Below are 16,518 nucleotides of genomic sequence, written 5' to 3' on the forward strand. Positions count from 1 at the left end.
TTTGGGACGTACTGCATCCAGCTTAATAGCTGGAGTTTACCAGCTCCTGTCAAATGCCAGATTAAGATTGTCTCAGTTTGCTGTCAGAAGCCACATCATTTTAATTGTAGAAATGTAGCTGTGCCTTCTATCTCCTGAATACCTTTTCTTAAATAGTGGGGAAGGATATTTTTCAGAAGTTACTTTTTACATTTGTTATTGTCATGACTTCCGGTGATGATCGTGTCCTACTTTCCATTTTATCTACTGTGCCTTCATTGATTCAGAATGGGTAGCACTTTGTCAAACAACAGACATTTCTATCAGCAGTTTAAGCATTGGTGCTTCTTGGAAGCCCCAGTGTGTGAGTGGTTGAGTTTAGTATGGAGAACTTTGTTCTTTTTCTTTTACAAAATAGCTCAATAAATTGATATTAAGAAGACACGTACCTGGCACAGTGGTAGCAAATCACTTGGTAGTCTGGCAGTTAAAAGAGCCATTGGCATTTGGGAAAGACATGTCATGTTTCTACCAGCTCTCCTGAATGAATCAAAAGCTGTCTTGCAAGGACATACAAGTGACTGGGTATTTAATCTGTGTGAAATGTGTACTAAAATGCAGTTTTAATTATACTCAATGACCGTTATCTAACTGACTTTTTTTTCAAGGAATTGTCTTGAGATGTAATTGCCATGTTTGTTTTGTTGAACTGAAAGAAATTGAGGCTTAACATACTATTTTCAAATAATGCAACATGCATCTGGAGGACAGTATTTTATGTGATACAAAGTATACGTTAGGAGAGTTGTGAGTGATTATTTGCAGTTTTTCACTTGACCTGGCAAGAAGGATGGAATCAGACACTGTTCCAGGGGGATGCCCTTGGTAAACCAGTTATCATTCCTGTCTAGGGCTTTGTTCTTCTGAATCTCATGTCTTTTATTTGTAACTGATTGTAAACTTGCACACAATTTTGTACATTTCAGATATGAAATGGCAATACATCAGGCTTGCACACACCTTACTTATGCATGGGTATCACCACAGGGCTAGATCTGAGTTGCACTTTAGGCACAGTAAAATATTTCCTAACTTGTAACAGAGTGATTCATAAAACCTCTGCTTAGGTGCTATGCTGTTCATAGGCACCATGATAAGTACCGGAGGTATTTTTTGACATTAAAGTTCTGCTTCTATGCTAGAGGTTCATGTGGCTACCATGAGATAAAGGGGAAGAGGGGGCAACTACTTTTTGCCACAAGTGTGTAGTGTTTAGAATACTTAGCACATGAAGACTGTCAGAGAACATCAGGCTCCTAGTGAAATGTTGATGAAGAGCATCTGTGTAACTGCCGTTGAGGAGCGAGAGCTCACAGGAGCACAGCAAAGAGGACAAACTAGCACAGACTTTGCAGTTGAGGTAGTTTGTGCGGATGGGAGTTTGAAGGGGAACTGGAAACAGTGCGCAAGACAGTGTGGGACAGCTAGAGGTGGTGCAATGATAGTGATGATGGGCTGCAGGGAGTGCTCCCCAGCACCAGGTGGACCAGCCAACCATAGCACATCTAGAGTTTTCAACCCAGATCCAGAGGTAGGATGAGACCATCTTGGTCTCAGGCTGCTGGCAGTGGCAGGTGTCTCTCCTGAAGGCTGGGAGCAATGGTGGCTTCATCTATGGGAGATGTGCTGTGATCACAGTGCTGAGCTGCCAGCTGAAGGAACTGCAGAAGGACGTGAGAAGGACTGCGTAGCATCAGGCAGGATAAACAGGAGCTTGACAGCATCTTTCAAGGGTCCACTGAAGAGACAACAGTGCCTTTCTACAGCAGTGCCTTTCTACTCGTCTGTTGACCAGACTTGCTCTCAAGTGGTGCCGTGACAGGATAAGACACAATGAGCACAAACTGAAATACAAAAAAACCTGTTTAAGAAAAGCCTTTTCTACTGTGAGGTGGTCAAATGCTGGAACAGGTTGCCCATAGAGGTTGTGGAGTTGATTTACACGTTTTGGGACGAAAGAGCTAAGAATACCTGCTAACTGTTTTTTACTAGTTATCATAGTCACATGCCGTTCATATTAAATGTTTCCTTAGTTCAGTATTTTGAAGGCTTTAATTACAGGGAAAATGTCATTTGATTGACTAGAAATAAGGTTTTGTTTGTCAGGAAATTAAGAGCGATGCCCAAAGGCAGAGTTTGACTTTCTGCGGTAGATTATTTTGAAATTTTCCATTCTTGTCACCTTTATTCAGTTCAGTAATAGGTAACAACAAACTAGATCAGAGGACATCTCTGTCCCTGAGGCCATGTGGTGCAGTATGACATACACACGTACAGCTAAACTCTCTTGCACCTTCCACTCCTCCTAACACCACCGAACCAAGCAACTAACCAGGGTGGTTCTACCTGGGAAGAAGCCCTGGCTCAAGCATTCCTCCAAGCCATGACCAGTGTTTGTCAGAAGGAGGGATAGTTGCACAAGCCAAAACTGTACGAGCTGTGCTGACAATTGCACCAAGAGCAAACCCGCCCAGACTGTACCATGTCAGTGCTTTGAGTCTATGCCCTGGTCCCGTTGAGCTTGTACGTCATAGTTGTAATCTCTGATTCTGACTGATCTAAATATGCAGAAGAACTTTACTAGCACAGTTCATTTAAGTTGGTATAAAACTAGGTAGGTACCATCTTGGTCTAAGTAAGAGATGGAAGAAAACCACATCATATCCACTTCAGGTGATATGAGAGGATATATCATGCTGTCTGATGCTGATAAGGGAGCTAATGCTCCTTTGCATTCCTGCTTCCCAGCAGTTAAATCCACACTTGAAAGCAAGGGTGATTGAGACAGTAATGACAGCTGTAACTATGGCATGTTTATTCACTTGTCTAGTAAATTATTTTGTGAAATCATGCTCTGTCATTAAAGTTCAATTGTTAGAAAGACTTTTTGAGAGAAATGCAGTAATTACACTTCAAAAAAAGAAAATATCTTTATAAAAAGAAAATTTTGACAGATTAATTTGGTTTGTACTGTGAATGTGTCTTTCAGAAAATCTGATTTCCCATTCAGCCTCTTCACTTTTAAGGAAGTTAAAATATTTTCTCTATCACAAAGGATGGTGATCAAAGTGTGCTTTCATGGCAACAACCCAAGGTTCCCATAATTTTTTCAAAAATTTTCCTCTTTTGAAGCATTTACATGCTTCACAGTTCAGAATGAAAAAAAAAATCCACTGCATGTATTAATCAGAGTATGTAAATAAACATTACATAAACAATGAAACAAATTTCAAATCATTTAAACTTTAGTTTTGGTTCTTTATATTTGTAGAGTGCATTATCCTTAAGAAAAATAGATGCTTTATTATATTTGAAAGAACTGTATTAAGATAATGAAATTCTAGCAGAAGTCACAAAGATTGCACAATATACATGTTTAATACTTCAGATTCTTTATAAATTTTATTTCTGTTAAGAAGTTTATTATGTTTTTAAAGTATCATTCTTTAGAATATTGATTACCAGATTGCCACGGCATTACACATAGCAGATTTACAAACACCGATATAAAAAAACCCTTCCTGTTTTTATTTTGTATGTATTTTTTGAAGCTAGAACTGCTTTAAGGAAGAAGAGCTTTCAGACTGCACCATTTTACAAAATACCAGAATTAATTCTGTGTATGATAACAGATCTAGTTTTTAATTCTAAAATTACCCATCTTCATCCTTTCAAAGTAACTATGGAGGCTGCCAGTAAATTGGGCCTCAGTCGGGCAGAGGATCAAGAGGATTCACATAGGGCAAGCTGGGCAAGCAAGTTTTGTAATTCTCACAGTAAAAGCAAAAAACATGTGCCTGGTTTGGTTATTGCAGTCTGCTCTATCTTATTTTTATGTAGAAAGCTTTGGGAAAGGGACCAGTTGTCTTTAAGTTAGTTGCAATTTATTTAGAAAGCTAAAATACATGTGCAATACTTCAGCAGATAATAGACAGCTCTCAAATGTATTAAATACCTTCAAGTGTTTAAAACATTTTTTAAAAGGGAATTGTATTTGTGAATTCTACTTTGTTGTCTAAAAAAGTCATAGATTTACCTGCCAGAAAAGTTGTGGTTTGGTAAGCTTCATTCATAACCATGAGATTGAAAATGTTTTAACGTGAAATCTGAGATGAAGCACGCTGAATAAAGATTATAACTGTATGTATATATTCCTTCAGTACCACAAATAACCGTCTTTTTAGTTTAATCTTCTTTCCAAGATGTCTTGAGAGTATTTTAATTTCCAAGGATCAGGGCCAATATACTACATTTTTCTTGCATTGCTTGCATTTAGAGGATAACCCTACCCTCTACCCTCCCATAAAGTGTGGAGCATTCTGCATGTTCTTACTTGTTTTCAAATGGCAGCCAAGGGCTGTTGGTCGGGGAGCCACTTTGCCAATTCAGATGTAAAGCAAGGGAAAGGGAATGTTCTGCTTCAAATGCTTTAGACAACTAACTGACATTAGGTCAGTTTTGCAGATTCTGTAGGAGTTCCTTTTAGTTTACATAGGGAGAACTGAAAAGACTGAAGTAACATTACCTATTAATTTAAGCATGAAAGTTTTTAAAAGGTAACTCCTGTACCTAATTTTCAGTCTCTCCCAATGGCACCCACACACACTTTTCCCTTTCTCCGAAATGAACTATAACCCATTCTCTGATAGTAAAATGATCCTTCTTTTTGCAAACACACGCCTGTCCATACTAAAAAAGGTACTAAACAGAGACATTTTTAAATGATTCCTTGCTGGCCAAGGTAGGCTGCATGATGTCTTACTGTATTTTACCATGGTCAGCTGTACTGAGGATGGATGCTGCCATTCTGTTGTTCTTTGTGCCCACACACAATGAACGCTGTACAGTAAGATTGTATTTAGCTTCCATTTTTTAAAAAGGAAACTTTTATCCTTTTAAAAAGGATAACATGGTACTGCTGATGTTTTTAAAAGCTTTGAGTAAGTGAAGAAATTCAACAGAATAAGGATGGAATTAATTCCACCTCATTTTATCTGTCTAAAAATCGTCTAACTGTGAGTTACAGTAGATCTCTCTATCATCAGAGGGAAGAAAGGGGGATCTCTAGAGAATGATTCTGAGCTATCTCGTATGGTTATCTCTGTCCATGGGCTGCAGAAGAACTCTAGAGGACTGGCTTAGGCTGGTCTTGTTTGGAGAGGCAAATGCTATCTTTCACTGGCTGGAAATGCTATGAATTGAACCATTGTAAAATGCGTGGGGATCTAAATCTACAGGCTTTTCTTTACTGTGGTTTTCACTAGAACCTGCTTGTACCAGTATGATACATACTTAATAAGTTTCAAAAAGTAGAGGCTATTTTGTGTTTATTGTCAGAATTTTAGGCACATTGCTGGGTAAACTGAAAATAAAATTTAAATTATTAAGTTATCTTTTTAGGATTCATATCATTAATCCACAATGAGCTGTGTCTTTTTTTTTCAGATGTGAATAGTTAAGTTTTAGCAGATTTGCACCAAACAAGGCAAACTATGTAATTAGTGATTTGTTTTTGTTATTAGACAGTCATAATTCAGACGATGGCATTTTGTTAGTTTGTTAACATTTCTCTCTAAACATTCATATTCCATTCAAATTAACAAAGTCGTTTTATAGCCGTGTGTAAATTCCTGCTTCCCAATGAGACCAGCATTGACTTACTCAACTAAAGCACTGCAGACCTTTATGGTTACATCTATCCCACCATTGTGCAGGCATTGTATAATTTAGATTTTCAAAATACTTTACAATCATTTTGAAACTTTAAATTCTGTAAAATAGTTCTAAAGACAAAAACAGGTAAGTGTATTGTTTGCAATAAGGGATATAGTTTTTTCTTTTAACTGTGTGATGTTATGCAATTGTGAAGGGTGAAATTTTATCTTTGGATGCTCTGAGCAATTTATATTGCAGACAAGATCTGTGTTACCATTGGCAGGGACAAGAAGGGAAGCTGGGCTCTGAATGCTGGAAAAGGAAAAAGTTAACACTGAATGCTAAATAAAACTGTCTTTCCAATTGAGCCACACATTTCTGTAGCATTAATATTTTCCATCCATGAACATTTTTTATCTGCATATTGGCAGGCTGGACAGTTAATTTGAAGACTAAAGTTTTAAAAGCGGATGATAATTTCTTGTCTTTGTGTTCTTTTAAATAGGAACAGATGTCTCAGGTGTTAGATGCGATGTTTGAAAAGCTGGTTGAAGGAGGGGAACATGTCATTGATCAAGGGGATGATGGTGACAACTTCTACGTCATTGATAGGTGAATCGCTGTGTCGTCTTATAGCACAAAGTATTATGCAAAAGCCCACAGAGAAAAATCTATTTCTCTACGTACTTGTATTTAACTCTTACATATGTTTGCATGGAAGAAAGAAAAAAGAACACACGTGAACCAGTACAGCTCCGTCTGCACTATGGAGAGTGGTTTTTGAAAGGAGGCAGATTTTTATATGGAAATATGTCCCTGCCCTCTTCATGTATTACTGGATCCCAAAGGCTGGTGGCTTTTTTGGTTTGGTTGTTTTTTTTGTTTGGTTTTTTTTTTTAAATGGAAAGAGATCTAACACAAAACACAATGGGAAAAGTTTTACAGCTTAATATTTGAAAACTTACTGCATTTCAATACTATCTGTAGACTTTCTTGTTCACATGAATGTTATTAGACCTCGAGTAGCTAAGTCATTACTCTTCATTTGGAGATCTATACCAGAAAAAGCAGGTAACTAAGTAAAATCCTAGATATTGATTACTGTTGAATCCAGTGAGTTAGGAAGAGCATTTACTTTGGCATCCTTCACTAGTCTGTTGGCACAGGCTCCAGCCAGGCTGTCCCAAAACGCCTTTTCTTATTTGTACCTTTAGTTTCAGGCTAACACAGTGATTTCTGAGAGTGTTCAAAAGGAATATTATGCGAGAACTCTGAAAGAAATGCAAAGGTTTTTGGTCAGTGTAGATAAGTATAACCAGCCGGTCACAAGAGGTGATTATCCCGCTGTATTCAGCATTGGTGCAGCCTCACCTTGAATACTGTGTGCGGTTCTGGGCCTCACAATTTAAGAAGGATGTGAAGTTACTTGAGGGCATTCAGAGGAGGGCAACAAAGCTGGTGAAAGGGCTGGAAGGCATGTCCTATGAGGAGCGGCTAAGGACTTTGGGCTTGTCTGGTTTGGAGAACAGGAGGCTGAGGGGCAACCTCGTTGCTCTCTCCAGCTTCCTGAGGAGGGGAAGTGGAGAGGGAGAGGCTGAGCTCTTCTCCCTGGGATCCGGTGACAGGACGCGTGGGAACGGTTCAAAGCTGCGCCAGGGGAGGTTCAGGCTGGACATTAGGAAGCATTTCTTTACCGAGAGGGTGGTCAAACACTGGAACAGGCTGCCTAGAGAGGTGGTTGACGCCCCAAGCCTGTCAGTGTTTAAGAGGCATTTGGACAATGTCCTTAGTGACATGCTTTAACTTTTGGTCAGCCTTTAACTTTTGGTCAGGCAGTTGGACTAGATGATCATTGCAGGTCCCTTCCAACTGAAATATTCAATCAGAAGATTGTAGAAGTGTGTCAGGATTCTTTGCTGAAGAATCAATGTTTTTCAGCTTTGTGAGGTTACAGTTTGTCATCTCTTATCCAAAAAGCTGCAGGAACTTCACAGTATTCTGTCAGCCTTGCAGTTTTTAGGCACAGTGAATCACCTCTAAGTCCCTTATCAATGAAATCATTGTACAGATTTTTGCATTACATTCACATGAGTTATCAAGACTTACCATACAAATATTTAGCGCTGAACAAAATGATGGCTCAGCATCAATGGGGATGGCTATGTCATGTTTTACAAGATACCAGATTTTGCTGCATTCTCAAATCAAAAAAAGTTACTAATTTAATGATGGGGAGAAGAAATCCACAAGATATTAGATAAATACATATCTTTATTTCATAATCCTATGTTGCTTTTCATATACATTCCGTTTCCTGCATCTCCTCTATTTATTACATTATAAATTACCACTTCAAAATATTTTAAATGTTAAATAACTTGTATTATTATTTCAGTGATCATAGCAATTTCTGCAAAGACTTGTTACATTTGTGTTTTGTGTGTTTAAAATGAAATTAAGAAACAGATACTAAGTTAGATCTTAATTTTTAGTAAGTTCTGATGATCAATATATCACTGTACATCCAGTGTATCTTTAAACTGAGTTAATGTAAAAACTGATAACCCTATCCTTCCCTTTAAAAAGGAACTACTTTTATTATTTATGGAAGTGATTGAGATGTCTCTGCAAGATGTTTAATGTCATTTAAAGAAGCAACTGTGTATTTCAAATGCTTTATCTTTGGAATTCATGGTATAAAAAAATATAGTGAGAGGCTGCTTAGCAAAGACCAGGACTGGATTCTACTCACTGTATTTATATATTTTATTAACAGAGGTACATATGACATTTATGTAAAATGCGATGGTGTTGGGAGGTGTGTTGGAACCTATGATAACCGAGGAAGTTTTGGTGAGTTGGCCTTAATGTACAATACACCCAGAGCAGCTACAATTATAGCTACCTCTCCTGGTGCCATCTGGGGTTTGGTAAGTGAAATACTTGTTTTAAGATATTATTGCTTTAATTATTTAATATAAATTGCACTGGTATGTTATATCAGCATTAAAAAATGAATTATATTTTGGGAAAGTTTAATTTTAAAAATTCTGAGAACTCCCAACACAATACTGTCTTTTTCCAGAATCTGCAGAAGCAAACCTGAGGCTTAAGAAAACACTGAGTTTTTAAAAATAATTTTGTTTTATTCTATTTTAATGATAATTTCCCAAATTGCAAACCACTAGACAATTACTTAGACACATATATAAAATGTTTTCCCACATCTTGATAGGAAATGCCTTTGGTTCCAGAGTAAAATTCAAATATGAGGTTATTTATCAATGTTATACTATCTGGATCTTTGACAACAGTAATAGAATTTACCGAAAGAGTAAAACTGGGATAACTGTCTTCTTCAAGATGTACGTATCAATCTAATGACTGATCCCAAGATAATATTTTCCTGTTAAAGCGAAACACATGGTTTTCACCAACTTAATCCATATGACTTTTGGGATCATGGCAGAGTTTAGGACACCGTAAGAATGGCTTTAAATTGGATTGGGTTGTATTGGCCAGCAAGTCCCACCTGTAGCAGTGAAGGCTTGCAAAGCATTTCACCTCTGTCTGTCACCAGGACACAGTCATATGAAGTTAAGAAAAGAAAACAGCATACGTGTAGTTTTTCCATCTGTCTGCTTCACTTGGATTGCCAAATACTAAGGAATGTCCAGTTGGCTGTTTAGGGCAGCAATGAGTCTTGTTCTGCTGAAATGGCAGAAAGTGGACTGTGACCTAAGATCCAGACCCATATATTTTGGTTTTGTTTGTATAATAATATAAAAACCTTTTTGAGTACATACCAATATGTATGGGACCTCAGGATAATGAATAAACTTTGTAAATTAAATATTTAAATATTGAGGATTTCTTAAATATCTTAAATTACCCACTCAGCGTTCATTGTCTAGCCAACCTGTTTAAGGTAAGCTCTCTACCCTCTATATGTAAACTCTATATGTATTCTCTGCCGAAGGGCAGAGAAGCTTTTCACAACGTGAATCAGATCAGGAGCTTAACTTTAGGAGCTCTTGATTGACCTCTAGAGGAATATTTCTCAACTGACTGTATGGGGAGACTAGCTAGCTAGTTTGACAGCTACGTTGAGTGACTAAAATTGGGTAATTTGAACATATTCAGCCATTTCTAAAGTATTTTCTACCACACATGTATTTTCTGTTAATAAACTTTCTTTTTCTCTTTGTGTTTACAGGACAGGGTAACGTTCCGAAGAATCATTGTAAAAAATAATGCCAAAAAGAGAAGAATGTATGAAAATTTTATTGAGTCATTGCCATTCCTTAAATCTTTAGAAGTAAGATTTCTATTGCATTATTTTAATGGCTGTAGCAGAGGAACCTGATAAGATTCTGCTTTTGCAGAGTTTAAATTTGGAATTCAAATTTTCTCCACAATAAAATTTTGCATACTTTTGTTTTGGAGAAAAACATATTTTTGATATTTCTAAATTTTCAGAATAATGAACTATTGTTAATATTGTATTTTTTTTAAAAAACTTTTTTTTTTTACCTTTACCTTAATTTTCTTAAGCTTAATTTTACTGTATATTAGTTAATAAAATTAAACAACTTAGGGAATTTCAAAATACTTTCATTTAAAAGCTATATTTTTACATGCATGCTTTTCTGAAAATAATTTTTGAAGACTTGGGATATACAGACTTCTTACAAAAGTGGAAGCTCTATCAAAACATGTAGTTATTAAGACTATAATACACCCTCTAGAACACTATTCATCAGTTCTTCCTTTTTTGAATGATTATCAAACCAGGAAAAGAAAGATACACTACTCTGTGCAAAGATTCATGAAAAGAAATATGAAAGGGCTTTCTAAATGTAATATTGCAATGTTAACCAAATATTTCTTACATTTTCTTTTTTTTAAATGAAGATGTCTGAGCGTTTAAAAGTAGTTGATGTGATTGGCACCAAAGTGTACAAAGATGGAGAACAAATCATTGCTCAGGTACAGTTTATTTCTAGTTTTAGTTTTTCTATTCCAATAGGTAACAATTATCATATTATCTATAGACAATGCATATTTTTAAACTATGTTTTTCTTTCTCAGATGAAACAAACACAATGAATTTTGCATCTAAGAGAGGTGGTTATTTTGTTTCAGAAGCTCATTTTTCACTTACAGTACTTTGAAAAACATCTCTCTTTGTTGGTATGAATAAAGGAGTCAATATTTTTAGTATACTTAGAAATTCAAACTATATAAAAGAATGATTGCTTCCAATAAAGACCACTGAAGACTTACCTTGTTTTTGTTGTTAAAATATGATAAGTTTTTGAAGAAGAATGCAGAAGTAAACTCTTTAGGGTAGGCAACTGAGATTGTCTTGCCCCAAAATAATTATTGGATATCAAATAGGCCTTTGAAGGCTTTTTATGCTGGAAACTCTGTAAGGGAAATAATTTGGAAGGAATACAAAGGTGGAGAAACAGGAGTAAGGTTCCTAAAATCTTCCACAACATTGTTTTTCTCTGCCTTTTGTATAAGGCACAGTCAGCTATGTCTTATAAAAAGGCCTTGCTGTCAGTTCTGTGTAGATGTTTTGATTATTATGTGCCTAGAGTATGGTTTTCACAGTAAAAGTGATTTCTTTTGCAACAGGTATCAAAAAGATGAGCTTTAAGGCACTGGCTGCAAATATTTTAATGTTACCATGAAACTAAAAAAGAAATTTCACATTTCCTTTACTCACTTTATTTTTTTTCTTCTACAGGGTGACTTAGCTGATTCTTTCTTCATTGTGGAATCTGGAGAAGTAAGGATTATAATGACAAGGAAGGTAAACATCCCTAAAACACAGAATTTTTTTTTTTAATCTTGATGTATTCTAAGTGTTAAACAGTAATGCTACCATTGTTACTAATTTTGCTTATGCAATCCTGAGTTCAGCAAATCTCTCTCTCATTCTCTCTCTTCCTTTCTCTTTCTTTTTTTACCTGATATTTCAGGGTAAACAAGATGTAGAAGAGAATGGAGCAGTTGAAATAGCTCGATGCTCAAGAGGACAATATTTTGGAGAACTTGCTCTTGTAACTAACAAACCACGAGCCGCTTCTGCATTTGCTCTTGGCACTGTCAAATGTTTAGGTATTGTTCAATAATATTTTATATCTAATAGAAAATGATACATAATCTATTTGGTTGTTTTTATTGTGAACTCTGTCTTTCTCCAGAATATAAGATTTAATTACATTTACCCAAATGAGACTGTTCAAGTACATCATCTATTACTGTGCATTCCTATTTACATTATTTTTCTGCAAAAATTATTTGCAATTGATAACCGGTATTAAACACAAATTCTCCAACGTTTCTCTGATTGCATGGAAATAAAAATTGTTTCAGGACAGTAAGAGAATATTCCTGCAAACCATTTATAGCTATCAGATAAATGTCTAATACTCTGCAGAAAGGTAAAGTATTTCTTTTCTCAGTAGACTGACTCTCATCCAAGAAATAACTGTGGTAAAAATCCTGTCCTGTTTTATCACCATGACTTAGTTCTTTGTCTTCACCAGCTGTTTATTTAATCATTCGTCACACTGTAGCCTCAGGCACAGGAAAAGCAAAGACCATAAGAGTTGTGCTCATAGACAACCCTTCACATCCATTGCTTTTCATGGTCTGATGTTTAGCTCCTAAATATTTGTATCAAATTATGGGAAAGCTGTAAACTGCAAAGACAGATTTGGCATTCTTGAATGACAGTTTGATTACCAAGCCAGCAACCAAAAAGTTTCTCACTTACTCATAAAAGTATTATTTTTTAAAATCCTTATCTCCAAACACACAGAGATGATCAGGCCATAAAAATCAAAGATGATAGAGAGGAAAGAATAAGAAGCAGTGGTGAGGAAGAGTGTCATTACCCAGTATGGGTGAGTTACTAAGATCTCTGGCACTTCCCAAATAGCAGAGATCTTGAACTTTTCTCGGGAGCCAAGAGACTACAGGCCACCAGGTTGGAAGCTGGTTGAATTATGAAGCTTCCTCCCTGGCCTATTGGCTAGAACTACAGAGGATAACGTTGTGTGATCAGGTGAAGAAAATATTCTGGTCGGCTACACATTGACATTGCATGTGAATTACTATCTCCAATTTTTCGTACGTTTGCTGGGAAATAAGTATCCACTACAATTTCCACTGTGGGTGGAAACAAGTAAAAGTAGCAAGGAAATATGCCAAGGCAGACCCCAAATACAGCCAACATCATCAGCAAAGGATGTGTTTTTTTGAAATCTCAAGGGTCTTAAAACTGTGGAGGAATCCAGGCCTCTCCGGACTTCTTCAGCAGCTCCTGAGTCACATAAATCTTAATAGGAAAATATTTTCAAAACAAGAAACCCAGCAAATTCTAGGTTTATTTATGAAGTTTCAAGACAGCAATGTGTTGGTTGATCTTGGTTTTGTGCAAACGAAATATATGCCTTAGTAGTATCCGTCCTGTTATCTAAAATTTTACATTGGAATGTCATAAACACCAAGATTAGTGTCTGCAACTGACAAGCACATTATATTCTTTCTCTTTCTCTCCCCTTTTATCTTAGTTATGGATGTGCAGGCATTTGAAAGGCTTTTGGGACCTTGCATGGAAATTCTGAAAAGAAACATTGCAAACTATGAAGAGCAGCTGGTTGCTCTGTTTGGAACAAACATGGACATTGCTGATCCCAGTGCATGAACTGAACATTGGAGCAACAAGATCTGTTATCAGAATATAGCACAGTAGTGGTTAGTCCACAGAGAAATTGTCTCTCTTCCTATAGATGCCAAGCATTTTCTGTGATTTTAAGAGTGGGTTTCGGGGTATTTTTTGGACTTATTACAGTGGAAGTACTAGTAAACAAAATAGGAATTTAATAAATTGTGGGCTTGATTTTTGAAAGTGCTTAGCATTGATGGTTTCATCTGGCATTAAGAAGTCCCATAGTAGCACAGCACCTTTGAAAATCAAGTCCTTTAACACAAGTCCTTTCCTTAAAGAGTAGATTTCAAAAAACCCACATGCGATGAACTTGTTAAACCAGCTTCTGTTCTTCAAAAAGACTACAACTTTTCTGGAAAGACTGTTAGTTTGAATGTGATATGTTGAAAGTATTAGTGCACACAAAGTGTTTATATGTATTAATACAGAAGATATACAGTAGATATTACTTTCTGACTATTACAGTTGTCATGATTTTATGTTGCATTTATCACAGATGTAGTGAATCACAAGACTAATCGTAAGATAAAGCATGACAATGCATTTTGTGTAACGCTCATGACCCAAATCTGATTTTTAACATTTTGTAATTTGTTTTAAAGTCCTCTTTGTTTAATATGTCATGTTTCAGCACGACATTGTAATATCTTATGCAATTTAGAGGACTTGTATATTTTTGCAATAAACTGCATTTTTTATTAGTTACATGTATTCTGTACAGTCTAGAGTGAGGACAGCTGACAAATTAACCTTAGTGCTTTAAAAGCAAAGACATAGGTCGTTGTCATGTTCTACCTAATCATACATAACCTATATTGTTTTCCTTCTCTCTTGTTTTATATTTATGCATTTTGTCTTCTCTATCTATGCTTGTCCTCTAGTTAATTTTTTTTTAGATCTTACCTTTTTTATCTGTTAAATCTTTTACCTATTTCAAAGGAAATGATCTCTGTGTATCTCTCTTCTTGCAGTCTAATCTTAGCTATCAAAGACCCGATTCAATTACTGAAGGGATTGATATCAAAAGCCATGCTAAACTGAGCTTGTACTTGAAAAATCCTTATAAGGAAGTACAAAATTATTTTAAATTTGAAAGATCAGTACTTCAGAAGCTTTGCACAAGTCTGGAAAGTCTGTCATTGTTAAAGCTAACATGTCCTGCTTTCAAAAACCTGTAGGTCATCATAAAATAGTATCTTTTTAGCCATAATAGCATGGAATACCTTCTGAGACTGAGGACAGAGAAGATCACCTTAATTAGGAGCACAGGGCTCATTGCTTACTAGGGTCCATGACTGGAAATTTCAGGCACAGTCTAATTTTAATACTGCTTACTGACCTATCTGTTGATGTACATGGAAAGCTAGTGCACATAATGGCAATTGCCAGTAGTTCTGCCAAAACGATACTACAAGAATTGTAGGAAAGTTGCTTGTGCCCTGTTTCAAACACCTGAATTATAACATCTTTCCTTCCTAGATAATGACTTTTCTAATGCCATATATTTGTGTATGTTGATGTAATTATTATCCTATACTTAGTGATATGTTCTGACAATTTATATAATCATACCTGTATATGAAATTATGATTATATAATATGATAACAATATATAATTTATATCATACAGTATGGTATAAATTATAAGTCAGATTCCTAACAAAATACAATCTGAGCAAAATTTACAAATGTCTTTTTTTTAACCTAGAAACCTGGTATGAATAATTGCACATATGATAACTTGCCTTTGTACTTTTGATTTATGGAAAAAAAGAGAAGCCTGTTACACTAGAAGGAAATATCAGGTAACCAAAATCTACACTCCTGTCATTCTGTATGCTTAATCTCTAAAAGCTACCTATATTTTGCACTAGCTTCATGTGATTAAGAAAAGTGCTAGAAATTACTTGTATGGCAGTAAACTACAATCAAGGCCATAAATGCCAGTCACAATATTTTCAATATTGTTGGTTATATTTAAAGTTTCCTTACAATAAATGACACTTTTATATATAAAAATCTATGTTTATTGATATTGTTGTGTTTTAATTCCATTATCATAAAGTTACAAGTGACCTATTTATATTCATTTATTAAAACATTCACAATTCTTAACACTTTCATGTTGATTTTCATAAATGATGTTATGCAGATGCTCTGTCTACTCAGAATAGATGACATGTTGGTGTGGTAATTGTCATAGCTACTCTGTATTTGATGATTTGCTCATAGTTTTTAGCTGGGAAAAAGCTGTGGAGTGACAAATTTTAGATCATCGGAGACTTTGGATTTTGAGTCCCAAAGTACAGCTTCATGTTGCAGCAGTTTTATTGTGTTGCTCTTGGGGACTGGATAATTTTTGGAATTTTCTTTGTTGGTGAATTCAGGGGGGGTTTAACCAATAGTAATAAATTGTTGCTTTATAAGTTTTGTCCAAATCATTATATCCTTCATCAGTCAGCACTTGGGTTTTCTCCTGAATCTATTCATATGTACACGTCAAACATGCTAGTTTTCGTGTCATAAATGTGGCAGATGTTCATCCTAAGAAGGAAATCATACCAAGTCACTGATTTTTAATGACCTTTCAAAAAAAGGTAGATAGTTCTAATAATTTTAAACAATGCTATGTCACGTTTACCTTATGAGACTGTCTGCGTCCATATTTAGATTATCTGATGCTTCTGTTATTAAAGATTTTTATCGTCCTTGTTTGTAGTCAGGTTGCTAAAGGAACGGGACTTTGGCAATTACTTGGCACGTGTGAGTTAGTTTGTTTCTCTCCTTTGTCCCCCACCTTACCAGCGATTTATAATTCTACAGATGATCTAAATGAATTTGACAGATGGCTAAGTTCTAAAGGGGCAGGGGGGGAAACGCTCCAATGAGTTTGTTGAAAATATGCCCCACTGGGTGAGGAGAGAACAGCCTGAGAGAAATCCTGTATGAGAAAGGCATTCATGGGCTCACATGTTACTAAGCAAAAGAGAATCCACGTGGCAGCAGATGTTTACACGTGCCTTAACCATGGGAAAAAAATTCGACCGCAGCCCTCAGTCGATCACAAGACACACAAA

The 16,518-nt window shown here is 35.9% G+C and overlaps 1 protein-coding gene across 1 annotated transcript in view; it reads left to right on the forward strand.

Annotated features, from left to right (window-relative positions):
- PRKAR2B (protein kinase cAMP-dependent type II regulatory subunit beta) overlaps positions 1 to 15,455 on the forward strand; it is a 98,197-nt gene extending 82,742 nt beyond the window's left edge. The window contains exons 5-11 of the mRNA XM_075145489.1: positions 6,200 to 6,306; positions 8,471 to 8,624; positions 9,911 to 10,012; positions 10,609 to 10,683; positions 11,450 to 11,515; positions 11,685 to 11,823; positions 13,284 to 15,455. Coding sequence (XP_075001590.1) covers positions 6,200 to 6,306; positions 8,471 to 8,624; positions 9,911 to 10,012; positions 10,609 to 10,683; positions 11,450 to 11,515; positions 11,685 to 11,823; positions 13,284 to 13,417 — 777 coding nt within the window. The 3' untranslated portion in view covers positions 13,418 to 15,455. The remainder of the gene's footprint in view (positions 1 to 6,199; positions 6,307 to 8,470; positions 8,625 to 9,910; positions 10,013 to 10,608; positions 10,684 to 11,449; positions 11,516 to 11,684; positions 11,824 to 13,283) is intronic.
- Positions 15,456 to 16,518: the final 1,063 nt, after the last annotated feature.

The sequence above is a fragment of the Calonectris borealis genome, chromosome 1 (genome assembly GCF_964195595.1).
Source record: "Calonectris borealis chromosome 1, bCalBor7.hap1.2, whole genome shotgun sequence".
Lineage (NCBI taxonomy): Eukaryota > Metazoa > Chordata > Aves > Procellariiformes > Procellariidae > Calonectris > Calonectris borealis.